Source organism: Adelges cooleyi, unplaced genomic scaffold (assembly GCF_023614345.1).
Source record: "Adelges cooleyi isolate 19-005CV unplaced genomic scaffold, UGA_ACOO_1.1 ACOO_flye_CR_arks_rails_tigmint_CR_PRNA_376, whole genome shotgun sequence".
In the NCBI taxonomy this organism is placed as follows: Eukaryota; Metazoa; Arthropoda; class Insecta; order Hemiptera; family Adelgidae; genus Adelges; species Adelges cooleyi.
Window position 1 is genome coordinate 6,338,929 of NW_026096053.1, and position 26,380 is coordinate 6,365,308.

General features: G+C 30.2%; 6 protein-coding genes across 7 annotated transcripts; 4 read left to right on the forward strand and 2 right to left on the reverse strand.

Annotated features, from left to right (window-relative positions):
* Positions 1-519: 519 nt before the first annotated feature.
* On the reverse strand, positions 520-2,136 carry LOC126840639 (rRNA methyltransferase 2, mitochondrial). Its single transcript, XM_050576514.1, has 4 exons — positions 1,754-2,136; positions 1,323-1,462; positions 964-1,201; positions 520-865 (listed from the first exon to the last, which is right to left on the reverse strand). Exons 1-4 carry the CDS (start codon positions 1,882-1,884, stop codon positions 670-672), a joined length of 705 nt encoding a protein of 234 aa, XP_050432471.1. The 5' UTR covers positions 1,885-2,136; the 3' UTR covers positions 520-669.
* Positions 2,137-4,484: 2,348 nt separating this feature from the next.
* LOC126840668 (peroxidase-like) lies at positions 4,485-8,005 on the forward strand. The gene is made up of 12 exons (XM_050576552.1): positions 4,485-4,586; positions 4,731-4,929; positions 5,017-5,196; positions 5,320-5,489; positions 5,727-5,937; positions 6,184-6,381; positions 6,482-6,617; positions 6,980-7,136; positions 7,205-7,381; positions 7,449-7,647; positions 7,712-7,811; positions 7,888-8,005. The coding sequence occupies exons 1-12, from the start codon at positions 4,491-4,493 to the stop codon at positions 7,961-7,963; spliced, it is 1,899 nt and encodes a 632-aa protein (XP_050432509.1). The 5' UTR covers positions 4,485-4,490; the 3' UTR covers positions 7,964-8,005.
* Positions 8,006-9,058: 1,053 nt separating this feature from the next.
* LOC126840666 (exostosin-3) lies at positions 9,059-13,476 on the forward strand. The gene is made up of 13 exons (XM_050576551.1): positions 9,059-9,384; positions 9,445-9,568; positions 9,806-9,957; positions 10,025-10,685; positions 10,742-11,031; positions 11,096-11,350; positions 11,439-11,649; positions 11,724-11,854; positions 11,920-12,045; positions 12,129-12,256; positions 12,350-12,623; positions 12,689-12,793; positions 12,966-13,476. Exons 1-13 carry the CDS (start codon positions 9,280-9,282, stop codon positions 13,068-13,070), a joined length of 2,667 nt encoding a protein of 888 aa, XP_050432508.1. The 5' UTR covers positions 9,059-9,279; the 3' UTR covers positions 13,071-13,476.
* A 140-nt stretch (positions 13,477-13,616) lies between these two features.
* Positions 13,617-15,316, forward strand: LOC126840669 (leucine zipper transcription factor-like protein 1). Of its 2 annotated transcripts, none has more exons than XM_050576553.1 (6): positions 13,617-13,739; positions 13,825-14,011; positions 14,076-14,268; positions 14,356-14,481; positions 14,619-14,717; positions 15,070-15,316. In XM_050576553.1, the coding sequence occupies exons 2-6, from the start codon at positions 13,905-13,907 to the stop codon at positions 15,208-15,210; spliced, it is 666 nt and encodes a 221-aa protein (XP_050432510.1). In that variant the 5' UTR covers positions 13,617-13,739; positions 13,825-13,904; the 3' UTR covers positions 15,211-15,316. The 2 variants fall into 2 exon arrangements, with proteins under 2 accessions (XP_050432510.1, XP_050432511.1); XM_050576554.1 differs by having other exon boundaries at positions 13,618-13,739; positions 13,817-14,011.
* A 2,098-nt stretch (positions 15,317-17,414) lies between these two features.
* Positions 17,415-21,107, reverse strand: LOC126840778 (pre-mRNA 3'-end-processing factor FIP1). The gene is made up of 11 exons (XM_050576718.1): positions 20,751-21,107; positions 20,640-20,679; positions 19,783-20,201; positions 19,178-19,304; positions 18,883-19,097; positions 18,679-18,812; positions 18,505-18,616; positions 18,347-18,427; positions 18,092-18,261; positions 17,900-17,956; positions 17,415-17,835 (listed from the first exon to the last, which is right to left on the reverse strand). Exons 1-11 carry the CDS (start codon positions 20,919-20,921, stop codon positions 17,691-17,693), a joined length of 1,671 nt encoding a protein of 556 aa, XP_050432675.1. The 5' UTR covers positions 20,922-21,107; the 3' UTR covers positions 17,415-17,690.
* A 162-nt stretch (positions 21,108-21,269) lies between these two features.
* LOC126840779 (protein CREG1-like) lies at positions 21,270-24,313 on the forward strand. Its single transcript, XM_050576719.1, has 5 exons — positions 21,270-21,753; positions 22,452-22,606; positions 22,819-22,938; positions 23,091-23,181; positions 23,376-24,313. The coding sequence occupies exons 1-5, from the start codon at positions 21,600-21,602 to the stop codon at positions 23,561-23,563; spliced, it is 708 nt and encodes a 235-aa protein (XP_050432676.1). The 5' UTR covers positions 21,270-21,599; the 3' UTR covers positions 23,564-24,313.
* Positions 24,314-26,380: the final 2,067 nt, after the last annotated feature.

The window sequence follows — 26,380 nt, forward strand, 5'->3', positions numbered from 1 at the left end:
ATTATACTATACATATAGATAAACATAGTATACATAGGTACACGCGTATACCTTGACAGTGTGTAACATGTAAGGCCAGTTTCGAAAGACTGTCCCCTTCGAGAGACCTGTGAACCGATAATATCCTAATTAGACCTCTGTTTGGCAAATACACACACACACACCCACCGCCATCGTCGTTTAATAGCTCTATTGCGATCCATCGCCGCCACCGCCCAGCAGTACTCCCACTTTTAAACTTATACTATATATATATATATATATATAAGTATACCTAACTGTCTGCAGTAACCTTCTATGCGTCCAGGCGATCATAGTAATAATATAATTATATATTTGTTTCCGTAATAGCAAATTTTTATTTTTTATTCAATACATTCGCATAAGATATATTTTAAACGCGGTGTGTATCCCTTTGGAAAACATATACACTTTAACATTACAAATAATATTATACATTTAACTTGTATCAATTTGTCACAAGTCACAACTCACAGCCAAGTCTTAAAAAGTTAAATCTTTTATAAAATAAAATATATATATTTTAGGGAGAAAAAAACAAGTTTAATAATACTTTATACAAAACAATAATTTTATACAAGCAAACCAAATAATTATTTTAAAAAGTTGGTGTAAAGATTAAAATTGCTACATTTTTTCAAATATTCGTTAATTTTTTATTAGTCCTTTGAAACCACGAGCAAGAAGATATTTTTCTGCTGAATCCGATCGACTAGCTGTAGGTTTTATGTATTTTACAGTTGAGTAAAATTTCAGCAAAATATTTTCCAATTCCATGTTTTGATTGCCATCCCAGATTTTTATCAAACATGTCCCTCCAACATTAGAATTCATTACTGAAAATCTATTAAAAAAAAAAAAAAAAAATTACATAATATATTATGATAGATACAGATACTTATTACACATTATAGATACAGAGTTGTTATTAATATGATTTACTTTACTACTGAGAATGCCATTTTGATGATTAAGTCGTGATCTAAATGTTTGACTCCTGTAGCATTTGGTGCCATATCACTTAAAACTACATCTATAAGTCGGTTATTCAAAATGGTTTTAATTTTATCCCATGTTTTGGTAGATGTGAAATCAGAATTGCCTAATAATATTGCTCCATTGATTGGAAACATTTGTTGTAGATCGATACCAATCACCAAGCCGGTTGGCAAATTTTTATCTAACCAAAAAAATAGTAATAATTGAATAATCTGACTATTTTATTGAGGCAATTTAACACCTGATACTTTAATTCATAAGTTTCAATTTAGTTCTGGAGACACCAATCATAAGATACTTACTAGTAAAATCAGAATTAGTTCTAGGTACAACAATCTGAGTCCAGCTTCCAGGAGCTGCACCGATATCGACTACACATTGACCGGGTTTCAATATAGAATGTTTGTCATCCATTTGTAGTAACTTAAAAGCGCTTCTACATCTACAAAAATAAACATCACAGATATATATAATAGGGGAAATAATTAGTTAGGAGGAGAAGTATTTTACTTTGTCTGATTAAATATATATTGTAAAACCAAATTTAAATAAAATTCTGTCAATCAGTAGAAAAATGATTTAGTAAGTTTTTTTTGTTACCAAGCTCATTTTTAAACAAAATTTTAAAATTGTCTACTTTAATTGCCTTTTAATTCTATAGTAAGTATTCACCATTATAATACCACATAATAGAAATATAGGTTTTTATTGTTTATATTATTATATTCTATACCTGTAATTGTTCATTTTAGCTTTTTCAACGTACGGATCAGATTTTTGACGATTTAACCATTCTTTAGAACTGTGTTCTCTAATTATCATTTTTAAATATGAACACACTTTCAACGCTTTCAGTTTCTTCATAATGAAATTTTTTTTAAATGATATTTGTAGATATATTATTAATATCGCATACTTAGGAAAATATAATTTGCCATTAATGGACAATATAGTAAAACAATTTAAAGTCAAAAAATAATCAAGGTAAAATTGCAATGATTTCCTGTAATATACCTAACAATAACGAACCTTAAGATTTAAACTATTAATTCAATTACAAAAATAAGTACGTCTTATGTCTGAATTTGAATGAACGTTTGCTGAAATTTTCACGAGTGTGAAACAGGCACAGTTAATTAAAGTATATATCATTGATAACAAAATCAGTGATAAAGAATATTATACAATCTAAATAATTGTTATCTTTGTTTGAGGTTATAATATGGATTTTGTGTTGTTACCACGGTGCTTCATTCGATAAATTTAATCGCATTCGATGATTTGAAAAATCTTATCGAATTCAGTTCAAGAATACCAACTGTTAGTCGCATTCGATAAAAACTAGTCACATTCGATAAAATCGCATGCGAGAATTAATCGAATGATTTCAAGAATAGGCCCCCAGGTATTGGAAGAACTACTCCCAACTCAATAGCAAATACTATAAATGATAAATCATTTATAGTATTTGCTTATAACCAGTAACCAGTGACCTCAGACCTAAGATTTATGCACGGCCTTAGAAGATAATAATTTTCTAAGGCTGTGGTTTTCTGAGTATTGCACATTGCACAAATCACAATCCATGCTATTTTTCGCAGCGGTAGACAAGTCGCGTTTTTGGGAAACTGCCCAATCTTAGCACACAAATAATAATATATAAATTTAAACAAAATTAAATATTAACAGTTAATACGCATAGTAAATTATAACTGGCGTTTTCGATAAAATATTTTTAAAAAATGCAAAATTTACTGAGCTGGGTCCCTTGCAAAGAGCCCGGCTCTTTAGTGGAACTCATTTCTCAATGATGTATTTTATTAATATTAGGGGAGAGTAATGTAAACCCGGATTGGTGAGACAACCCGGGTTTTCTATTAGAAACTAAGGTATAGAAAACCTGGGTTGACCCTACTCTCCCCTATGTGTGTCAAACATTATTACACAATAGGTACTTTTTAAAAATGACCGCGACCGTGACGATTAAGTAATATTTTGAAATTATTGGTTCAAGCTATAAAAAAATAACAAATTTATCTTTAAAAACAATACGACAAAGCCACAGTCATCAGTATTGAAAATTAATGTTGATAATGATTTCACAAGAAGTGTTTACCGTCTAAGCCAGCACCCTGTTTCTATATATATTAAGTACTCTGTACAGTGTACACAGAAGCGTACGGAGGATTTTGAAATAGAGGATCGGGTGACTAACTTAATTATTAAGTCAGGACCGCATTTTCATGGAAAGCCCATACATTTATTATAATTAAAATATTAAAAAGTACCTACCAAAGTAAAGTACCTATATTTACTAAAAATGTTGGCTGCGTTCAAAAACTAGTTTCAAATAATATTCAAATCTGATGTATACAAGTATAATATTTCCTCTCAAAATTATAGGAGGGGTTGTTCCCCATAACCAATGAATTTAAGAATCAAATTTAATTACGGCGGCTATTTTCAAGTTTTGAAGTATTGAGTTTTATAAAAAATATAATCTTTTTGGAAAAGGCTTTGAAATTATATCGCAGTAAAAGGATGTTTTACTTATTATATGAATTTTTATAAAATAGGAAAAATAATCGTTTTATACTCATGTGCACAGCTGTGGGGTGAAGCTTACCTATAAGTTATATTTAAGGAGCATCCTATGCAGCTTTCTGTTATACTTATTTTTTAATTGAAAAAAAAATAATAGTTTTATGTAATTAGTAATTACTAATTAGAATTGAAGTATTGTGTAGACATCAAATGAAAGAATGTGCACAGTGCGTGTGTTTGTCAGGAGTCATTCAGACTCTATCAAAGTACTATTTATTATTTAAACAATTAGTTAATTATAGTTGAGTGAACTTTTTAGTTAACCCTGTGTGGAGACTTAACGTGGTTTGCTGCAAGATCCTCGTGCACTGAGAGTGCATAGAATTCACGTTAATAAATTATTATTTATACACCAATTACTAAAACTTGTATATTAGTTTACATTCTTTAATGGTTATAGAAGTAATTCGATTTTCGAAGCAATTACTTATACTAAATTTTCGAAGATAAAAATACGTCCTTTCTTTTTATTTACCCATCCGTATTTTCGTTGTTGAAAAAGCGTTTACTTTTTCTTGTATCATATTAATCAATCAGCTATAATGTTAAACGTCTAAACGAGTTTGGAAGAAAGTGATATTCTTTTTACCATTTGGGTGGTTATATCGTTATCAAAGACGGAGTCACAGTAAACTTAGTAATTACTTGGAAAAGATTCGAAACTGCCTTTCGATAATAATAATAATTGAGCGAATCTAATTTTTGTATGCATAGAAAAGCCATGAATACATACACTGTTGTGTGTGGTGTATTTTTGAACACAGGAGCCATTATCCATATAAATATCCGTGCAAATTCGTATTACTTCTTTATTTATCTAATATTTCGGGGACAGTAGGTATACTGCCGACAGTCAACATAACGCCATGGCGAAGAATACTCTAGTAGAAAAAATGAACGACAGTTTGTTTTCTTTAAATTTGTTGGTGTTTTTGTACGTTTGTTGTGCCTTAAAAATACAAGTAAGTAAAGTTCACGCTTATAGCTATTATAACTATACAAACTGTTATAGTGTACTATTATTGTATCTTATTTTATTTATTATTCATAACGTAATGGGCATTAGTACTTTTATAATAATTAATAGATGTTGTTGAATGTAACAGGCGCAATCGCCGTTTTTGCACAAGCTCGATTTCGCATCGACGAGCAATGATTACATTAAAAGATGTGCACCAAACATAGCATGTGATCCGACAGCCAAGTATAGGACCATCAACGGATCGTGCAATAATCTTAAGATGCCCACGTGGGGAGCGTCTAACACTCCGTTCTTGAGAATCCTCGAAGCGCAGTACGATGACGGTATTAAGACATTTTATGGCATCATTTATAAGTGTTGTTATTATACCTAATATTGAGGTGAAGTTTGACCCGGTCTGTTCTGCATAGGAATCTACCAAGTCCGCAAGAAAGCCAACGGACTACCGTTGCCCGACGCCAGAATACTTCAATTGGAATTGTTTCTGAAATATCAATGGTATAATTATCCCGAACCCAACGTACTGTTGATGCAATGGGGACAATTCATCGCTCACGACGTTTCCCTTTTGAGACCGGACGATTCTATTGGTACAATATAAATTATAATTACGTTAAAATAAAATTGATGTACCTATTCGATTCGATTAAACAAAAATGACTTCATTTGAAAATTAATTTAAGTACTGATTGTAGTCGTGTTTGTTTGTACAGCGGACTGTTGTGCGTTTCAAAATACACTGCGGGTACCTAAACAATGTACCGAAGCTATTAGAATACCAGTGAACGACCCGGTTTACTCAAAGTTCAAAAGAACGTGTATGCCCTTCAATCGTGCGGTGACCATGGCTAATTTCAGTTGTCCTCTAATACCCGTTACATTCGTAAGACATAATATGTCCAACATTATTATTATTATTATTATGTCTAATATTATTAACAATACGAAAATCTTACTAGTATACTGTATAGCCATATAGATTTACGTTTTTATATTTTTTCGACATAATTTCTCTCTTGTAGACTTTTGGCCGCCAAAACAATATTTCGCCACCTGTCTTTATCTAGCACTATACTATATTTTATTACCTTGTATAGTACTATACGATTATTATTTTAAGGCGGTAGAAGTCACACATTTCATTGATGGATCTCCCGTTTACGGTTCTACAGACGCCATAGCAGCAGGACTGAGAACGTTCACTAACGGAAGACTGAGATCGGATATTATTCAAAATAACAAGCAAATGAAAGAAGAATTTTGTCCACAACGGAATAGGACCACATTGCAGTGTGATACGTCGCCATATTCTAGGATTTGCTTCGAAGCTGGTTAGTACATTAATAAAATCCCACCATTCATACGACAACAGGACGTATGTATTACGCTTGTAATATATTTTGTCATTTTTCGAAATTCTAAGTGTACTTAGTACTTACCTAATCTCGTCCGGTTACAGTATAGGTCTAACCTTAAGCCAATCATTTAAAAATATCTATAATTAAAAAGGGATGATTTTAAATAAATAAAAAAAATTGAAAAAATTGTCGTTAATTATTAATTATTATTATAATTAGGTGATGTTCGTGTAAACCAGAATCTCGGCATTGCTCTAATTCAGAACCTAATGTTAAGATTCCACAACTTTGTAGTGGCTAAACTGCAGCTTATAAACTTGTTTTGGACTGATGAAATGTTATACCAAGAAGCTCGGAAGATAGTCGGAGCTGTCGTTCAACACATCACGTACTACCATTTTTTGCCAATCATATTAGGTATACACATAACAGCTCGCATACATTGTAATTTTAGAAACCCGTTTATCCAAAGTCTGTTTCTGCTTGTTTTAAAATTGTTAAAAATAATGCAATTTAGGACGTGAATACACGGAATATTATGGCTTGCTCACTCCTTACACTGTGTACAAAGACAACGTGAATCCATCGACATCGCAAGAATTTTCAACTAGCTCATATCGGATACTTCACAACATTGTTCCCGCAAAATTCAAGTTCGGGCTTTTAAGTTATTAACCTGCTATTGTGATTAAGTTAACGAACAAATACAATTTTAGATTTATTCTTCTTCACCTTAAACCATACGAGTGAAGTCGACCATCCTTGATCCTAATATTCTCTGTTCACTCTCCTATCTATACATCGCCATTTCTTAGATCTACCCATCTATTCCACCGGATATTCGACATAAAACATTACAATATGATAAACAAATTTGAGTTTTTAATAACCAATTACGCATAAATAATTTAATACTTAATTATTAGTCTATCTATGATAGGTAATTGTTAAGATAATTTTAGTATTACTGCTTTATAATATAGTAAAATAAATTATCAAACATATTGTTTCTTAGTTTCATCAACGAAGATTACAAAATTCAATTCCAAGTTAACCTTACCGATTGGATGAGCATACCGGACTTACTGCCTGTCGGGCATAATATAGATTGGCTATCTCGAGGATTACTTGAAACCCCGACTAGAGAATACCAATCTTCCTACAATCCATTGGTTGTACAGAAATACACACATTTTGTTTTTAAAGATGTTTAGACATGTTTTTTTTCCTTTCAATTTAGATTTCAAATTACCTATTCCGTTTTAACATACCAGATTTTATAGGCAGGGACTTGTTAGCTATAGATATTCAACGAGGTCGAGATGTAGGCCTTCCTACCTACAATCAAGTCAGACCTCTTTGTGGAATCCCGCAAGCAAAATCATTTGAAGACTTCTTGGATCTAATACCGTTAAAGGTTCTCGTCGAGTTGTGATTGATAAATCACTTTCAAGCTAATGTTGACGAATTTTTTTTTTATTTAGGCAGTAGAAAAACTGAAGGCTCTTTACTCATCAGTAAATGATGTAGATCTTCATGTTGGCTCCTTGTTAGAAATACCAGAAGAGGGATCAATGGTCGGACCTACAACTAGATGTATAATATCGGACAATTTCTACAGATTTAAAGTTGGAGATCGTTTTTTTTATGACGTACAAGGTCAACCTGGAAGTTTTACACCAAGTAGGTTTTTTAAGCTGTGCCTATTCAAGACAATACATTTACAATGTTTTTTTTATTTTTCAAGAACAACTGGAGACAATTAAACACATAAATATTGGTCATATAATATGCGCTACTACTAATTTAGAACTATTACCGTTGGATGTCTTTAGAGTAATCCACGAGTAAGCTATAATACATTTTTATACAAAATCTATAATATGTCGTATTGGTAGCTAATATATTATACAAACTTTAAAGGTTTTCTTCGATCAAATGGAGTTGTCACGATCATTACAAAATTGATTTTGAAGCTTGGAAAATATTAAAAAGTTAAGCTGGTTTTTATAGCATAGAAATATACTTATTTATACTTACTTCTAGGTACTATCTTTCGAAAAAAATGTATAATTGTGTGTACACCTATTTTTTAGTAAAAATATGTTAATTTAAGGATACTATATTATATTGTGTGTATGTATTGAAATTATTACTATATTAATATTTAAAAATATATTTCACTTACAAACTTAGGTGTATCAAGTTACTTTTTATAGACTGTTACCACAGTTGTGTACAGCATATAATAATTATACATTCGCAAGTAACTAAAATTGAGGTATGAAAATAAATGAAAACATTTAATAGGTAGTTTAATTTTTAGGTAACTATAGTTTTCCACTTCGACCTAAAAAGACTTATAATATAGTCAGTCTTATAAAATATTTCCAAGTGTTCGAACTGGTAACGGCGAACTAACGTAATTTCACTTTAATTTTATTGCAAAAATTTTGATTTCTTGTTATTTTGACATAGCTTTTTTTTTTAAAAACATTTTTTTTTGTTTTATATTTTACTTGAATCACAATGTGCCGATATTAAACACTAGAAATTAATATTCTAAATGAGACCTATAGTTCAATAGATCTATAGATTCAGATAAACGTATACATTTTGCATCTATAGTTTCAGTACTGTTAAACTACTTTTAAACTTGAAGCATAGTTGTTGCAAGACATAAAGTAATTAGTAATACTCTATGGTGCAAGAGGAAAGTTAATTTAGCTAGAAAGCCTATATAATCAATCTTATCACAACTTTATGGGTCGCCATATAAGTTCCATACATTTGAATAGGGCTATTAATACAGATAAGGTTTTATCTAATTTGAGCTATTAATGTAAAAAATATAATAATTGGAAGTTGGAACTTTAAAGACAATCAATAGGTTTGTTCTTTTTGACAACAAGTGTACATCAAAGCGTTTGTTTGAAATAGTGTACACTTTTTTTCAAAACGAACAAAACTTATATTATACCATCGCTTGTTGTGTACATAGGTTCTTTAGTTAGTAATTTTTGATATCTGCTATTGACGTGATAATGATTGTTGTGATAACTCGACTTTGATGTTTGATAAGTGGTGATAACATTAATGCAAAAATAACAAATTTCAAATTATTTTCACTAAATAATAAATATCGTTACTCCCTTTTTTATTAAGAATAAATAACAATTATTACTTGTGTATACTCAATCAATGATTACATATATTTTACAAAACATGCCGGTGTATTATTTTCTATAAAGAAACTGAAATTTGATTTCAGCTTTCTTTTTGTTTATTTGTAATTTATTTTTAACAAATACATTAATGTTCTTTAATTTTTCTGCCGTAAAACTCAAATCTCGTTTGATTCTGTCTATATTGGTTGTGTTAATTGTTGTGCCACTCATCGGCCACTATTACTTATCAAATGTAAATATTATACCTCGGCAATAATTCAACAAGGTATTCTTAAATATTAATAATTTTCAGGAAGAGAAAGATAGCTTTGAATATTTGTACAGTACCCATTCAAAATTGGAATTGGATGAAGATTATGGAGCCCTTAGGGCCTCCGACTTGAAACAACGCATTTTAGAACTTAACAGAATTAAAAGTAAATATCCCAATAAAATTGACTAAATAAAAATAAAAATTATAAGTTATAACTTACTTATTTTGGTTTGCTTTGAGTATTGCTGATTCTATTATATTTATCCAATATCTACTAGATATTTATTTGGTATGCGTGTTACATGGGTCATATTCCTATTTATTTAATCTTGCCATTTTGCTTAAAATTTTGGTTTTTTAAAATAAATTAATATTTTGTATATTATTCAACTGTTACTAGATTCTGTTAACAATGAGCTAAGAGCTATTGAAGGAAAAAGGCAAAAACTACTTACAGAACTCTCTGTCTATCATACGAAAATTGAAGATACTAAAGCAGAACTATTACGACAAGAAAATGAGTTAGAAAAATTAAAAATTTCTGTTAAACAAGTAATATTTGAAATTTTATGAATTATTATAAAACTTTCAAGCATTGTATTTTTTTTTTTAATATTAGGCCCAAGTAGCTGAAAACGAAGCAGTTATGCAAAACTCACCTCGCCTAGCACCGCCAGTACCTATACTAGCTCAGTCACCTCCTTTTTATATTCCAATATCTAATGATTATCCATATTTGTGCCATAATATGAAAAATTGTTTTGATTATTCTCGTTGCTCATTGACTTCAGGATTTCCATTTTACTTTTATAAACCTGATATAATTTCATCAGAATTAACATCTGTGTCATTAAACAAAATTGTATTGCAAGTGTTACACTACAATACTCATTTTACAAATAGTTCAGATAACGCTTGTATCTATGTGGCGTTAATCGGTGAAACCCAAAGTGTCATAACATACACTCAATTGAAACGTCTTTCATATTGGGGAGGTGATGGTAGAAATCACATTTTAATATATTTAACAAAAAAAATATTTGATCCCCCAAAGTTCAATCAAAACATTAATTTTGGACGCGCTATTGTTGCCCAATCGTTTTGGAATAGAACCAGTTTCCGGCCTGGACATGATATCTTGTTGCCTGCCAGTGTTGGACCTCCTGGTGGTGAAATTTGGATGGATTCACCATATATGTTACCGGCTAGAAGAAAATTCTTGTTGTCTTTTGAAGGATATAAAAATGTAGACTCGTTAAATAACAGTCAGCAAAATTTCGGTAAAATTCTTTGTAAATTATGTTTTATAGGGTTTCATTAGAATTTTTTTTTTCAGTTGAATTGTTGCATACGTTTATAACTGAAACATCTGTCGATCAGTTTTACTTAAAGACAGATTGTGACAATCAAAGAATAGAGAGCAATATTACAGACTGGTGTTTATGTGGTGACGAAATTATTCGCAAATCGTTTTTGACTCAATCAACATTTACATTAATTCCTCCGCCCTTGGATGTAAATATGATATCTACTGCTATGACGCAAATACGTTTATATGAATCATTGAAGTATGGTGCCGTTCCTGTGTTCTTAGAATATGATAAAATTGGATTACCTTTTGATGAAGTAAAATAACTAGCATTTTTTTACACATACCATATGTATATTTTTCATACTAGTGACATTTTAGGTGTTGGATTGGTGCAAAGCTGCCATTTGCATTGCGGGTGAAAGGATCCCGGAACTACATTGGTTACTTAGGACTATTTCCGATAATGATATACTATCAATGAGAAGACAGGGTAGGATGTTATACGAAAAGTATCTCAGTACTGTACAAGCCATCCTGGACACAACCCTTGCTGTTATACGTCATCGAATAGGTATACCACCGATACCTGTCGTTGATACACCGTCACCAAGTATATTTAATGAAAACTTTAAAGTGAGCTTATTAAAAATACTAAGTTTTACTAAATAAAATAATACTTTTATTTAAAACTAAAACTATTGTACTTATGTTGAATTATTAGCCTATTAAAATGGATCCAATTATACCTGACGCTGAACCAGAAGAAAGTTTAGGTCCGTTAGAACCACCCTTTCCTTCACCAGTTTATAAAAGAAATTTTACAATCATAAACGTTCAAGGATATGATTTATGGAATGGTTGGGGTGATCCGTTTAAACTTTATCCGCACACTCCTTTTGATACATTACTTCCTTCGGACGCAAAATTCATTGGTTAGTAAAAATAGTAATCTATTTGCCATGGCTTATGTTTTTTGTCAAATTATATAATGATTTGTTGTCTATAGGGTCTGGTAAAGGTTTTCGTCCAGTAAATAATGGTGCTGGTGGAGCGGGTAAAGAATTTTGTCAAAGTCTCGGTGGCAATTACCCACGTGAACAGTTTACAATAGTTATTTTAACTTACGAGCGCGATCAAGTACTGCCAACATTTCTATTTTTTATTATATAATTATGTTTAGTAACTGTAATTTTATTTCATAGGTTTTGATGAATTCTCTGAGTAGGCTAAATGGTCTGCCATATTTAAACAAAGTTCTTGTCGTGTGGAATTCTCCTAAACCGCCACTTGAAGATTTACGTTGGCCTGAAATTGGTGTACCTATACATGTAAGAAACAAATACTAAATGAAACGTATAATTTAATATATGTATTTTGTTTACTAGTTGTAAATTGTAAATTTTACCAATAGGTTATTCATGCTGCTAGGAATAGTTTGAATAACAGGTTTTTGCCTTATGAAGCAATTGAAACAGAAGCTGTTCTATCGGTTGATGATGATGCCCACTTAAGACATGATGAAATTATGTTTGGCTTTAGGTACATCTACCTATATATAGTCCATACAATCTTAAAAATCATATTAGTATATAACATTAGTATTAAAATAACTTGCAATCGATATTGCTTTAGAGTTTGGAGAGAACAACGTGATCGAGTTGTTGGTTTTCCTGGTCGTTTCCATGCTTTAGATTTGAATCACGGTGGATGGCTTTACAATTCAAACTACAGCTGTGAGCTGTCCATGGTTTTAACAGGAGCTGCTTTTGTACATAAATATTATCTCTATTTGTACTCCTATTGGTTACCTCAAGCTATTAGAGATAAAGTGGACCAATATATGAATTGTGAAGATATTGCAATGAACTTTTTAGTTTCTCATATTACTAATAAACCACCAGTCAAGGTATGATGAAATCATGGTAGTTATAGATTGGAATTAAGTATATTACACACTATTTATAATTTTAGGTTACCTCCCGATGGACTTTCCGATGTCCAGGATGTCCAGTTTCATTATCAGAAGATGAAACTCATTTCTTAGAACGCCATAAATGTATTAATTTTTTTACAGAGGTATGTAACTAAATATTTCTTCTTTGTAATTTTGAACTTCATTTTATATAATATATCATACCATACAAAGTTTATGTTGTATTCATTGGGGCACAAATTAGTTACTTTTATAATTAAATATCTGTAATATTACCGCTTCTAAATATAAATAAAAAATATATTTTTTCTACAGATATTTGGATATACTCCTTTATTGAATACTCAATTCCGCGTGGACTCGATACTCTTCAAGACACGTATTCCACATGATAAGCAAAAGTGTTTTAAATTTATATAACAATAATGTTCAACTTTAGCGACCAATACTAACTACTTTCATTCCAATCTAGTGAACAATTTATTAAGATACATTATTATTGTAGTATAGCTACAAAACTGATCAAATTTAACTAATCGACTTAAATGTATGTAATTGTACATTTTTTAAAACTATGTATTACTGTTAAGGCTAACCTCATTTATTATTTTTTTCTACTTATAATGGACAACAAAATTATGTTAGCAAACAGAAAGCAATGATGTTGCTTAGTTACCATTGTAACAACAACTAACGTAAACACATTATTTAATGCTATTGATTTATAGTTACTTTTAGAAAATTAATTTTATATTCATTTGTTTTAATTTTATTAACTTGTAAGCTATTTAATTTATTACTGTGAGTTTAATTATATGATAAATTATAACATTATTATTGTAATATAATATTATTCAAAGAAAAATGGTAATTATATATATTTTTTTCGTCAATGCACACTACTAATAATTATTAGTACAATTCAATTTTCTATTTTTTTTGTAAAATCGGGTTAAATTAGGAAGGAAATATTTCTGTAAATGAATATCATAAAGTTGTTGTTGACAACTATATAGAATTCATGAGTCATCAAAAGAAACAATCTATCATTGTGATAAAAAAAACCTTTAGTGAATTGTTAAAAACAAGGTATTTATAGAGTTAATAAAATAGATGTAACTTATTAACAAATAGTGCTTTCAACAAAATTAAATATTAAACTAAAGTTTGTCAGATGAAACCTTTACAAAAGAAGAAGTTAGCAACGTGATAAATAATTTGGAAAAAGCAGTGACTAATGAAATTGAATGTGAAATGACCGCTTTTACTAATACAAATATCCTAATGATGTATCAATTTTTTCAACAAGCCGAAAAATGGCATCTGAGACTTAATGCTGATATTTCGGAAATGCAAAACAAGTAATACAATTTAATTTAGTTGTCTATTTAATTACATCTATACTGTACAACAACCTGAGTTTAGAGAATTATTACAAGAGGTAGAAAAATATAAATCTGATTACAATTTAACAAGACGTCTCGCAGAGAAAAAGAAACTCGCTCCGATAAACGACTGTGTTACTAATGATTTTGCTGAAATGTTGCACAAGAGACTGGAGCAGTTGGAAAGTCATAATTGTAAATTACAAAATGATTTCAAGTGTTTGGAAGATAATGTAAAAAAAAATAATAATAATAATATGTCTTTCTAAAGAAGAATATTTGAGCAGGTTTTAATTATTTTCTATCAATATGTTTTATAGTACGACAAAGTAGACATAGAGCGACAGGCCTTAAAACAACTCGTTCAAGACAATCATACAAATGTGAACACCAATCTTTGTAAACAGTCGGCAGAAATTGAAGTACAAACTCTGAGTATCTCAGAGGTAATGTTTTTTTTCTTTTCAAACTAGTAATTTCTTCTTCTCGAATTTTTAATTTTGGCCAATATTATTGAATTCTTAATTCAATAATGGCCACTTAACTTTCCTTACATTTTAAAATGACGATACTTAAATTCTAGGATAACACCACTCATGATTACGAAGAATGCGTAAAAACCAAAGACCTACTGGAAGCCGACTTGAAGTCGACCCAGTCACAATTAACATTGGCCAACATGGTATGGATACACTTAAATTTTAATTATTAACATGTCAAACTTCAAAATCATTTTAATGATCATTTAAATAATAACCGAAGAAATTCCATATAAATCCAAAAAGTTGAGTTATAGCGTTTTTCATGAGTTCACCGATTGTATTTAATATTAGGGTTCAAAATATAAGCTGGGAGGGGGGGAGCTCTGCGCAGTTTTTACTTCTATAATTTGTAGGTATCTATTCTAACATAACATAAATAGTCTACTTATCCAAAAAATTGGTAGGTAGGAGTATCCAGTCATCATAAGTAGTTTTAATAGTTATTTTTGATGAAACATTTAATGCTGTGTCTACAAATTTTTTTTTTTAAAGGAGTTGGAAAGAAAATTTAACGATACAGCGGCATACGTCAACATGAAAAAAATAATACAGAAAAAAAATGAACAAGTTCGCGAATTACGAGATCGACTGCTAGTGTATGAAAAGGATGATGGCGAAGAAAACTTTGTATAGTTTTTGACTTACTTTACAGTTAACATATAACACCATAGTTATTTTTAAATATAATTTGAATTACTCCCTCCCACATTAATATTATACTTAGTTAATATCACGTACGTCATAATATGTAGTTGTATTTGTAATTTAATTACGTATTATGTAACCATTATTAAACATATAATATAAATATCCATTTTTTATGTTATAATTTAAAAATATATCATATTTTTTTCTAGTCTAGCCAATGAGTTACATTATCTGTTTTATTTTTCTAGTAGAACAATTATATTTTGTTATGATGGTAGTTATTTTCGATTGACATGAAGTATGATTACTTCTTCTTTATTGGTTTCGGCCATTAAAGACCATACCTACCTCTAAATAAACATACTGCCCTCTATCTCTATGTTCTTCTATTTCCTGCCAATGATTATTTTTTTATTAGGTTCCCCTGTCTCTGCATCTCTTTTAACGCAGTCTTCCCACCTTAACCGTGGTCTCCCTACTGGGTTTTTCTCAATTACTTTCCTTATCAGCGAATCATGCTTCCTCCAGGCATGTCCTACCCAAACAAACCTTCTTTTCTTAATCTCTTTGATCTTTCAATATATCGGGTCGCTGAAATGAAAAAGGGACTGCAGTTCGTCATTGTGTAGTTTCCTGCATACATTTATCTAAGCATCGAAGTATGCCCTATACCAGGCGCGGATCCAGCGTGTGTTAACGGGAGGGGCGGTTTAGTAAAGCATTTATAAGTATATATATATATATATATATATACAACGTATCCAATAAGACATTAGGACCTATTGAAGTATTGAACCCTGCGGTCAAAATGAACGGCACGGGTTGTGCAGCTAGCGATAGGTACAAGATAATATTTGTAGACCAAACAATATAAAATCAGATTTTATTTTTGACAAAAAAAAAAGAAGACACATGGCAGTTCTCGGCCGCCGGTGTGAATATTAGTCTGCGTTCACTCTAATAGAGATTTTATTTGTAATATTACATAAAATTGATTTATGAACAATAAAAAACAAAAGCTTTGCCCCAAAATTAAAATAGCAAATACTATGATATAGCCAACGGGGGGGGGGGCCGCCCCTACCGCCCTCCCCCCTGAATCCGCGCCTGCCCTATACATTTATTTATTCTAAATATTTTCCTCTCAAACATTGCCATCCTTTGTGTTTTGGTTTTTCGCAAAGGCCATGTTTCTGCTCCATAAAGGGCAATTGGCCTTAATAAGGTTAAGTACATCCTAACTTTTAAGTCCTTAGAGATAGCTCTTGATCTAAACATTTTTTATAGTCCATAAAAATATTTATTTGCTGATTGAAAACTCATCGATATTTCTGTTTTTATGTCATTATCTTGGGTTATAATCGACCTTAGATATTTGAATTGGTGTACTCTAAACCTGTATTGTTCAACTTCAATGACTTCTTGTACCTTATCCGGTACTAAGTTAAATAGTATCGGGGAAAGCGCATCCCCTGTCTCGGACCTGTCGCTACATCCACTGGTTGTGACACCATATTTGCTAGCTTTACTTTAATCTTTGTTGCATTTATACTTACCTCTACAAGATTGCCTAGCTTTTATAGAAACTTAAGTTCCTTGAGAAAATCTACAAACAATATATACACATCTTTATTGAATTCCCACATCTTTTAAAGCGTCTGCTTAATCAAAAAAAATTGATCTGTTGTGGATCTATTTGATCTACAACCTCCTTGGTAATATCCCATTATTCCTTCCGCAATCGGCTTTATTTTATCTTATAAGCAGTATACTAGGATTTTATAGGTTACGTTGCATTTCCCCTATAATTGTTGCATACCTGTGGCTTGTGGGTCATTCTATTTGTGAATAGGGCACACTAGCGCAATAGTCCACTCCTCCGGGAGTCTTTCGGCTTTCCTCCTGCCAAACTCTTTCAATAACACTGTGTATTCTTGATACTTTTTTCTCATCTAATCTTTTTAATAGTTCTCCCTGAATCCCATCTACCCTGGGAGATTTTTGGTTTTTTAATCTTTTTATGTTGTTTAATCAAAGTACGATTACAGAAAATAAAACATAATTATTTAAAAATTGTATTATCTATTGGTGCCATATTCAATTTTATCCTTAACATTTCAGACTAATTGCAGTTGGTTGGTCAAAATTTAAGAATCGGCAATAGCCATTAGTCTATTTTCAACAAAATATTTTATTAACTAGCAAATCGGAATTATATTTTATTTTAAAGTTGAATTTAATAGTAAATAAATTCCTAAGTATAAGTTGACTTGTTGTTGAGTGTTATTGATAAAATACAAGGATATATTCTCAGTGCGATGAAGTTGATAAAACAAAGTGAGCATCTGAGTAATTTCATAAAGTTTTATGAGCATTAATTACAACATGAATTGAAGACAATGTGTAAATAAAAATAATAATAATAAAAAGAGAAAAATTGTTTACACAAATAATAACAGTATAAATTATTCACTGTTATCATCGTCTTTATTTTTCTCGGACTTCTTCTTCTTCTTCTTATGACGATGCCTAGAACCACTTCTACTACGAGACTTGTGTTTCCTGGATCGTTTCTCATGACTGCGACTTCGTGACCGATGGCGATGAGATCTAAAAGATTAAATTAATATTATTATATATTATAGCGAAGAACTAACACAAAAAAAAAAATTACTTATGTTTATACTCTCGTTCTTCTTTATAACTTGTTTCGGGACTATCGACACCATCACTAGAAAAATAGAATTTTTTTTTTTTAAAACTATAACCATGTTACCAATAGAGTTTAGGGTTTGATTAAATGTTGTTTTAATTAAATAATACTAATTATTTTTTTAATACATAAAAATAAAAACAATTATCAAACCTTTCTCTGTGTCTACTGCGTTCTCTTTCTCTATCTCTGTCCCTATCACGATCTCGCTCACGATCCCTTTCTCGGTAACGATTACGTACATCACGCTCACGTTCATAGCCACGATCTTCTGGTTCTTTTTTTACGCGTGCGGCGTAGTATTCTTTATCCCTCACCACATCCTAAAATATGTTATAAACATTAAATTATTAGTAATACTCATGATTTTAAGGTTTTTTTTGTTTATAAAAAATAAAACAGTCTTACTGTTCTTGCTTTATTATATGCATCGCCGCCGTTAGCAAGTGTAGGAATGTTCTCTATACTTTTGACATTTGAATTCCAGCTCTAAAAAAAAAACTCTTTTATGATAAAAACTGTACTCCTTTTTAAAATAACATCATAATATATTAATATTATTTTACTTGATTCCATTGCATATCTTGAGTTGGCTCGAACGTATTATAATAAGGATCTGGTTCATGAGGATAGTATTCCGGTTCGAAATTCACATTTATTGGCGGAGGAGGACCATATCTATGCATACAATACAATTTTAATAGAGAATTTATTAACGCTGTAGTCTTATAAATAATTACCCAGTGGGTGGTATAGACCCAGGTATCATTGGCGGAGGTACGTCAAATGTAGTAGGAATTATTGGCGGGGGCACCGATAAATCGGGTGTTGGGAAATGTTTGCGACTATATTCTCGCCTTTCTGCTGTCATAACCTACATAAAAAATTAAGAAAAATAAGGCTCTAAGGCAAGTGATAAATGTTGTTAGATCAATATCGAGTACCTCAATAGTATTTTCTTTTGGAGGAGCTGGTGGAGCTTGAAATTTAGGCTTGACGTCTATTGTAGGAATCATATTATTTGCAGTACTCGTGGAAATTTGTTGATTATGCATAGCCAATGTAGACATTCCCACTAATGATTCGTTACAGCGCATTTTTCTTTGCCGTTCACAATACGCAAGCCAAGTGTTTTCATTAAAACCATAATTAAAGTAGTCTAAAAAATATTTCAATTGAAAGTACACTCATTACTTTTTACTACTGATAATTGTTTTTTTAATTTAAATAATACTTTACCTGTGATATCAGCACCAGGTTTTAACCATGGTTTTTCTTCAGTAGTTTCAATTGAATATTCGTGAGACGGTACACCATTAATGGAACCCACACTCTCAAAATCGTCTACATTAAATTTCCCTTGTTGCTAATAAAAAATACCACATATTATTTTTGATAATATGAATACAAATTTTTTTTAGACAATAGTTTTGCAACTTGAGACATCCTATACCTATGTGTTTTATGCTTAAAAACATGCTTAATAGAAAAAGTGATATTGTTTTGGTGTTATTGGATTTTGCTAATTTTTTTTTTTTTTTTTTAGAAAGGGAAGTTAGATTTTCAAAATTCAAATTCTTTTGATCAGTTGTTTTGGTATTGTAATCAAAAGTTAAAGCTATATGTGGACTGTAAAAAAATAAAAAAGATCAAAATCTGATTATTCAACAAAGCGTTATCACTTAACCGGTAACTTAATTTTTCAACAAAATCGCTATATTATCTTAAATTTCCCATAGTTTGCGACTTTTAAATTTTTGGCATAGGGACTTTAATAGATAAATTATACAGTAAAAACGTAATTTTTTTATTTTTATCAACATCATCAATCATAGTAAACTTACTTTATTCCCTGTTGTTAAACCAGCACTGTTTGTTAATGATAATAGGTTATTTCTTTTCAAATTAATTCCTGTTGTTGATGGACTTGCATTATTTTGCTGTGCGTGTTGTGCCATATTGCTTTCTAAAGCAGACAATGTAAAATTTCCAGCTGCTACTACAACATCATCGTCGCTGTCGTCTTCACTGTCTTCTGATGATACTGCTTGTTTTTCATCATCATTTTCATCTGGGACCTGTTCAGGTAAACTCTCACTTTGTTTTTCTGTAGTTTCCATTATATTTGTTTCTAATGAACCATCAGGAAGATTACTTAATGATTCTGACTGAAACCCTGTACCATTAAAAAATGCTTCAGGACTTCTTGGTCGATTCAAGTCGTTACTTAGTTCTTTTACTGGAGGTGGTATATCTACATTTCCTATAATAACAATAATAATTATTACCATTATAACAACTATTTGGGCTACTAAATGAAAAAAAAATAGTCCGTCTGTCCTATCACAAATATATTTTAATGTTTTATTTTAAAATATGTGCAGTGCAAGGCAGTTTTTCAAGAAATTAAATAAGACTATTACTCTTTTTTTTAAATCTAATAATAGGTAAATAGTAATTGTTATCTCGGACAGCCAAACATTATGTACTCTAGTAGTAGTATGTTGTAGTCTATTTCCGTTTATTATAATGTATGTTATAACCAAAGTTTACTCATACAAAATAGATTAAGAGAATAGTTTAAGGTTTTATTAGTGCATGTCAGCAACAAATACTGACTTTTTTTTAACCTAAGAATCCAGACTCTATTAATAAATACAATACATGGTAAAAAACAAATGTTATCACGTTAGTTACATACCTGGACCAGGATTTGCTAAGAATTCCATCAAACGTGATTCCTAAAAAGTAACGGATACATTATACCTAAATATAAATACGGTAGTCCAATTTTTTTTTTTTAGCTTATTACCTCATCTTCGCCACTGTGAGTCATTTCAGCTGGCTTAGTAAGCGGTACATCTTCAATCAGTGCACCAGTGGGTACGACAGAATCCAAATTTGAATTTGAATCACCATACAACCACTGGTCATCATCCGCTTGCTCCGGAGCAGCAGCCAATTCAGAATTTGGGTCCGCCATGTTTCGCTATTTTGAGAGTACCTAACGAATCATTGTAAAAATCGTTTCAATTCATACTCTTGTAGATACACCGAAATCATTTATAGAAAATTGTTTTATAAATTATACATAATACTATTGTATATTATATTGTAATTATAACAAAACGAAAACTCAAGTTAAAATACATTTTAATGATAACGGTAACATGCCGTATCATAGTCCACCACGGTAAAAAACAATATTCAAAAGCTTGTCAAAGATATTACACCATGGTGTATTTTCATTTGTAGTCTCATTGACTCTTTTTAGCAACAACAAGCGAAACAGTGAAAACTGATAATAAATATTGATAACATTGTTTTTTGAAGATCTCCAATACTGATCACAAACAAAACACTTAAAAAACGTCACCGGTCGCATTACACAAATGACGATAATTTATTTGAACCTAACTATATTATGAAGAAACGGACACACATGTTTGTTTGCGTTTTGTACATAAAAGAAAAACGTGTATGTAACTTAATTGACCTTAATATGCCCTTTCTTTTGTTTGAATTCATGCATACAAAAGAATTTTAATTACGTCGTATTCAACCATCAGTATAAATCCTACTTGAAAACGTAAACAGAATTAGTACGATCTACAGTGCTAAAGCTTTGAGTTTTCAGTTTTTGATTTATGCTTTTGCAAAAATGGCAAAATTAATTAGCATTTTGATGACTTTGCTAATATGTACAATTCAGCAATTTGGTCCAGTGAAATGCATATCGTTCTTTCATTTTTCTTATGATCCACCACCAGTCAAGGATATTGCACTGATGGCCAGATACATTGTTCACGAATCTGGTAATTAAATTATCATGCATACATAAACTCATATTTATCGTTTGAAGTATAATTAATATTTAAGCGTATTACACTTAAAACAGCTGTAACGGCTTGAACGATACTAAAAACGTACAATAAATTAAATATTACAATTAAAATAATAAAACTTGACATTGAATTATTAAAAAATGTGATATCATTTAATTGATGTATAAACTATAAAGATAATATATTAAACATAAATAATTAACCTATATAATTGCCTCTTGGCGTTAATGCAATAAATAAAAATAAAAATAAGTAGCAACGAATCACTTTTTTAACAATTATCATGATAAACTCAACCAATAGAATACACTACTTATAAGCATAGGCCATATCTTTATAGGTCTATGCTCGTAAGGTCTGCTAATATAGGATTCTTATGATTTGATATTTAGAGAAATACTCTAAAACCCCTAAAAAATCACCGGATCTAATCCAATAACTAATTAATTCTACATATATATATATATTTACTGTACATTTAAAAACTAAAAACTAATTAGTGAAGGTGGAAATCATTTTATAAAATAGTTACTCACCTTAAATTAATCATTAAGTATAAATTAGGCCTCAATTATAAGTAATTTTATGAAGCCCAGTGTTAAATAGAAATAAATGAATTAAAAAATTGAAACTTAACTTTTACTGTATATTTGATCCGTTGATTTTAGATTGGGGAACTCTGTCTTATGTTGGAAATCAGTCATTTATGGCTGGTGTACCAATGGGTCGAGTATATTCAGTTAGCGATGGAACAGTAAGCAATAGTACTGGCGTACCTTACATAATGTTGTCTCCGATGGATTTAACATATCAAGATGTTATGGTAATTGTATAATATGTTACTAAAATATTCATGTTTGGAAATTAAGTCTAAAATTAATTTTGGTATAAATAAAAAAGCATTACTGGAAATAATACTACTTATCTGTAAAACCTTAAATCAGTGATATTGCTAATAACTTGGAAATAATTAAAACTAAGGATTTCATAAGAATTGAAATAATTTAACTATTAATTATAGTGTGAAAATTTTAGGTAACAAAAAAATGTTCACTTACATTAAGCTTGGCACAGTCAAATTATTGTAGCAGAAAGGCTTACGATCCTGAAGATCCTCGTTGTGCTCAATTAACTCTAACCGGAACTTTTGTTAAGGTACGAAACATAATTCCAATTTTATTATACGTTTAGTTTAAGTTTACTAATTTTAGATATTTGTATGATAATATCTATGTACACTTTTTCATGTATATATTTTAATCTAATTTTCTATTTATTTGTTAAAATTTGGTTAATTCATGTTCTAGTTGGAAAAAAGTGATCCTGAATGGGCGTTGGCAAAAGAAGCGTTGTGGACAAGACATCCAGTAATGCATAAATGGCCAATTTACGTACCAGGTACTGTAATAATAATCAAAATTTGCTTCTGTCAACATTAAAACTAGCCTAGCAATCAAAACTGAAATTTTTAGAAAATTCCAAAAAAAATCTACGTTTGATTGCTGAAAATTGGCTGGAGACAGAGACACCAACTGTACATTTGTTTGGCCTGATTAAACAATATTATTAATAATTTTTTTTATGATTATTAGGACACAGTTGGCAATTTGCAAAAGTAAACATTGAACATATTACATTGTTGGATTATTTTGGTGGTCGTAAGTATCCAAATCTATCGGACTATTTCAAAGCTAAACCTTCTTTGCAATTTAAAATAAGGCCAAAAATTAAAGCAATATCATTGGGAAAGAAAAATGTAATTGTAGACTATGAATTTTAGGGAACTGTGTATGTGAATGAATCCTTAGCTTCTAGTTTAAAAAATGTAAAGTTATGTAATATAAATGTTAAGATTAAGTTTCCTAGGTGCAGCCGGTCACAGGTACTCGGGTCATCACAGGCTATACATATTGAGACTCGAATTTGCCATGATTCCTCTCTCTCCTCCCCAAAAAGTAAAGTTAGTATCGACGTACAGATTCGCTAAGTACAGTCTCGAGTCATAGAAGCTGCATGACAATCATTATTCACACATTAGAAACCAAACTGTACCGCTGTGATCGATCTCTGCACTTTAGAATCTGTACCTTTATTTATTAACCATAAGTTGTAAATTATTATTAACGCCACCTTAGCCAAATTATGTGACATTGACTGCTGTAATGTTTTACCTGTGATAATATTTTTTCTAATTATAGTATTTGTATATTACTTACTGTTATATATTTCCAAATTCTTCTGAAATTGTGATCTTAATAGACTCATTCAATTGATGTAGTATAATTGTACCTAACTATTGCTCAATTTGCCCTTTTAATTTTTTTTATTCTGTTTGTTACAAAAGGTTAACTGTAACAGGGTTCATAAAATAATAAGTACTATTTCAATGTGATGGATAGAAATGTTGAAACAGGTGTTAAAATTGGTTGACAGTTTTTCTAGTATTTAAGTGTCTAACATATTAAGTTTTTATGTACTTTCTACTGAAATAACTAATTTATATAATTATTAATAAAATGATTGTTACAATTTTTATTTGCTAATTATTGTTAGTTTTATAACCTGATATATTTTCCTTGTCTACATTTTTTACAGCTATGTATTTGACAATGTATACTGCTGGTGGTGAATCTCTACTCTTAGTACTTCTAAAGTATTTATATGATCCCAAAATAAGGTATTAAAGGCAATAATTATAGTTCAAACACTAGATAATTATTATCTAAAATCGCCACTCTCAGATCTCTTACAAGTGTTACAACTATCTTTTTAATTACAGCGTGTTAACTAAAACGTAATCTACATCGTGGGCCAGGTGGGTTGAATAAACAGACTGCTTTCAAAATAAGTCAGAACCTTCGAAAGTAATACAAATATATTTTATCCTTTTTCGGTGTAAATAAAATCACGTTAGTGGATTGTGAAAAGTTGATAAAAATTTAATTATTATAGTGATTTCAACAAAACTGATGGTGTATTATATCAGTGTTGTGAAAGAATTCGTTCCAAAAGGAACGGATTCCTGGAACGAGTGCTTTTTGTAGGAACGAAGCTTGGAACTGCTTCCTTTAAAAATAAAGGAACGAGGAAAATGAACGAATTTTTTTTTTTGAGGAACGTGAACGAAAATTACAGTTCCTTAAAATTTTTAATAACATAGTGTATTACATTAGTGTATTTTTTTTGTTTTGAAGAGTTTTAAATGTTATATTTAGTTGGTTTACGTTGACTATTGACAACGGAACGACCCCTACATACCCCAGCCTATATCGTAGGCTATCTAAATGAATCTATTGACTATAAATACTGTTATTAGACATTAATATATATGTATATATATTTTTTAAATAATAAATTGTATGGTGCCAATGGATATTATCGTCGTTTCTTGTTAACTGTTGTATCTTATAGGTTTTGGGTTTTCCGAATTATTATTTCTAATTTCTATGTAGACAATAGACATCGGTCGCGTTAACACAAGTCGTCAGCAGTTGCTTGCTAAAATATTATTTTACAATACTTTTAGATAAGGAATACCACAAATTTGTTTTGTTTTCGACTATTGATGAAGATTATTATTGACCGTTTTCATGATCTCATTACCACTACTGGCAATTGATATTTATAACTGATATTTATTATTATGTTATAGTATGTAGTTATAAAACATATTATATAGATAATAGATTGATGCCTTTTGAATAGATGCTAGTATATTTAACATATTTAAATTCTAATAAAACAAATTATGTTTACTTATTTTTTGGTAATAGTTATCTATTTTATTTTTCCATTTGCCATATTTTCGACTTATTGATATACCTATAATTTTGAACTAGATTTAAAATTTAAAATTATTTAATATATTCATCTGATATTAATGATATTAATATAATGCCTTCAATGATATTAAATAAATAATTTGACGAAAAACGTGATATCTTGAAATCACAAGATAACTTTAACCTTATAATCCAATTCAAAATAATAATAATAATTTCTTAAATAACTTGGTTAGCAAAAAGGAACGAAAAGTGGAACAAGTTCTTTTTGTAGAGGAATTGGATCTGGAACGAGTTCCTTCTTTGAATAATGAACGAGGTTTTATTTTAGGAAATGAACGGGGAACGGAACGAGTTCCGTTTAAAAAGGAACTTTCCCAACACTGCATGATATACATGATTTTCTTTACCTTTCATGAATTATCATTAGGACTTAGGAGTTATGAATTGTTTACAAATTATAGTAGTAGTACAAGTTTCTGTATATCGAGATCAAAATCCAGACAAAACTTGATAAAACTTTTTATTTTTAAGGTCATTATATTATTATGTTACCTTAGTTTAAAACCATTTAACCGAATTAAAAATATTTATAATATTTTTTTCAACGAGTCTTTCAATGAAAGCACACACAAATGGAGGGTAAAGGGAAAAATCCAGCAGTCACGTTTTAAAAATCGCATTTTTGTTGTTATAAAATTCGTTTTGATACAAAACGAATCCGTTCTTTATTTTTAAGCACGATTATAAAAAAAATTAAAAATTTTTTTAAATGTTTAAAGTATTATTAGATTAGAAAAAAGTGACTGCTGGTT

What these genes read in the sequence shown, in the direction of transcription:
- LOC126840778 (XM_050576718.1), bottom strand. Translation starts at nt 20,921, where the DNA reads ATGGCGGACCCAAATTCTGAATTGGCTGCTGCTCCGGAGCAAGCGGAT. An exon ending in GGGTCTATACCACCCACTGG is followed by an intron (nt 18,617 to 18,678) that starts GTAATTATTTAT and finishes TTGTATGCATAG; the next exon opens with ATATGGTCCTCCTCCGCCAA. An exon ending in CGCAGTAGACACAGAGAAAG is followed by an intron (nt 17,957 to 18,091) that starts GTTTGATAATTG and finishes CTATTTTTCTAG; the next exon opens with TGATGGTGTCGATAGTCCCG.
- LOC126840669 (XM_050576554.1), top strand. Translation starts at nt 13,672, where the DNA reads ATGAGTCATCAAAAGAAACAATCTATCATTGTGATAAAAAAAACCTTT. An exon ending in ATTTCGGAAATGCAAAACAA is followed by an intron (nt 14,012 to 14,075) that starts GTAATACAATTT and finishes ACCTGAGTTTAG; the next exon opens with AGAATTATTACAAGAGGTAG. An exon ending in AATTAACATTGGCCAACATG is followed by an intron (nt 14,718 to 15,069) that starts GTATGGATACAC and finishes TTTTTTTTAAAG; the next exon opens with GAGTTGGAAAGAAAATTTAA.
- LOC126840666 (XM_050576551.1), top strand. Translation starts at nt 9,280, where the DNA reads ATGTTCTTTAATTTTTCTGCCGTAAAACTCAAATCTCGTTTGATTCTG. An exon ending in TTGGATTACCTTTTGATGAA is followed by an intron (nt 11,032 to 11,095) that starts GTAAAATAACTA and finishes GTGACATTTTAG; the next exon opens with GTGTTGGATTGGTGCAAAGC. An exon ending in TTCGGACGCAAAATTCATTG is followed by an intron (nt 11,650 to 11,723) that starts GTTAGTAAAAAT and finishes TGTTGTCTATAG; the next exon opens with GGTCTGGTAAAGGTTTTCGT.
- LOC126840779 (XM_050576719.1), top strand. Translation starts at nt 21,600, where the DNA reads ATGGCAAAATTAATTAGCATTTTGATGACTTTGCTAATATGTACAATT. An exon ending in TAACATATCAAGATGTTATG is followed by an intron (nt 22,607 to 22,818) that starts GTAATTGTATAA and finishes TGAAAATTTTAG; the next exon opens with GTAACAAAAAAATGTTCACT. An exon ending in TAACCGGAACTTTTGTTAAG is followed by an intron (nt 22,939 to 23,090) that starts GTACGAAACATA and finishes TTCATGTTCTAG; the next exon opens with TTGGAAAAAAGTGATCCTGA.
- LOC126840668 (XM_050576552.1), top strand. Translation starts at nt 4,491, where the DNA reads ATGGCGAAGAATACTCTAGTAGAAAAAATGAACGACAGTTTGTTTTCT. An exon ending in GTTGTGCCTTAAAAATACAA is followed by an intron (nt 4,587 to 4,730) that starts GTAAGTAAAGTT and finishes TGAATGTAACAG; the next exon opens with GCGCAATCGCCGTTTTTGCA. An exon ending in GTCTTTAGAGTAATCCACGA is followed by an intron (nt 7,812 to 7,887) that starts GTAAGCTATAAT and finishes CAAACTTTAAAG; the next exon opens with GTTTTCTTCGATCAAATGGA.
- LOC126840639 (XM_050576514.1), bottom strand. Translation starts at nt 1,884, where the DNA reads ATGAAGAAACTGAAAGCGTTGAAAGTGTGTTCATATTTAAAAATGATA. An exon ending in AACTAATTCTGATTTTACTA is followed by an intron (nt 1,202 to 1,322) that starts GTAAGTATCTTA and finishes TTTTTTGGTTAG; the next exon opens with ATAAAAATTTGCCAACCGGC. An exon ending in ATGGCATTCTCAGTAGTAAA is followed by an intron (nt 866 to 963) that starts GTAAATCATATT and finishes TTTTTTTAATAG; the next exon opens with ATTTTCAGTAATGAATTCTA.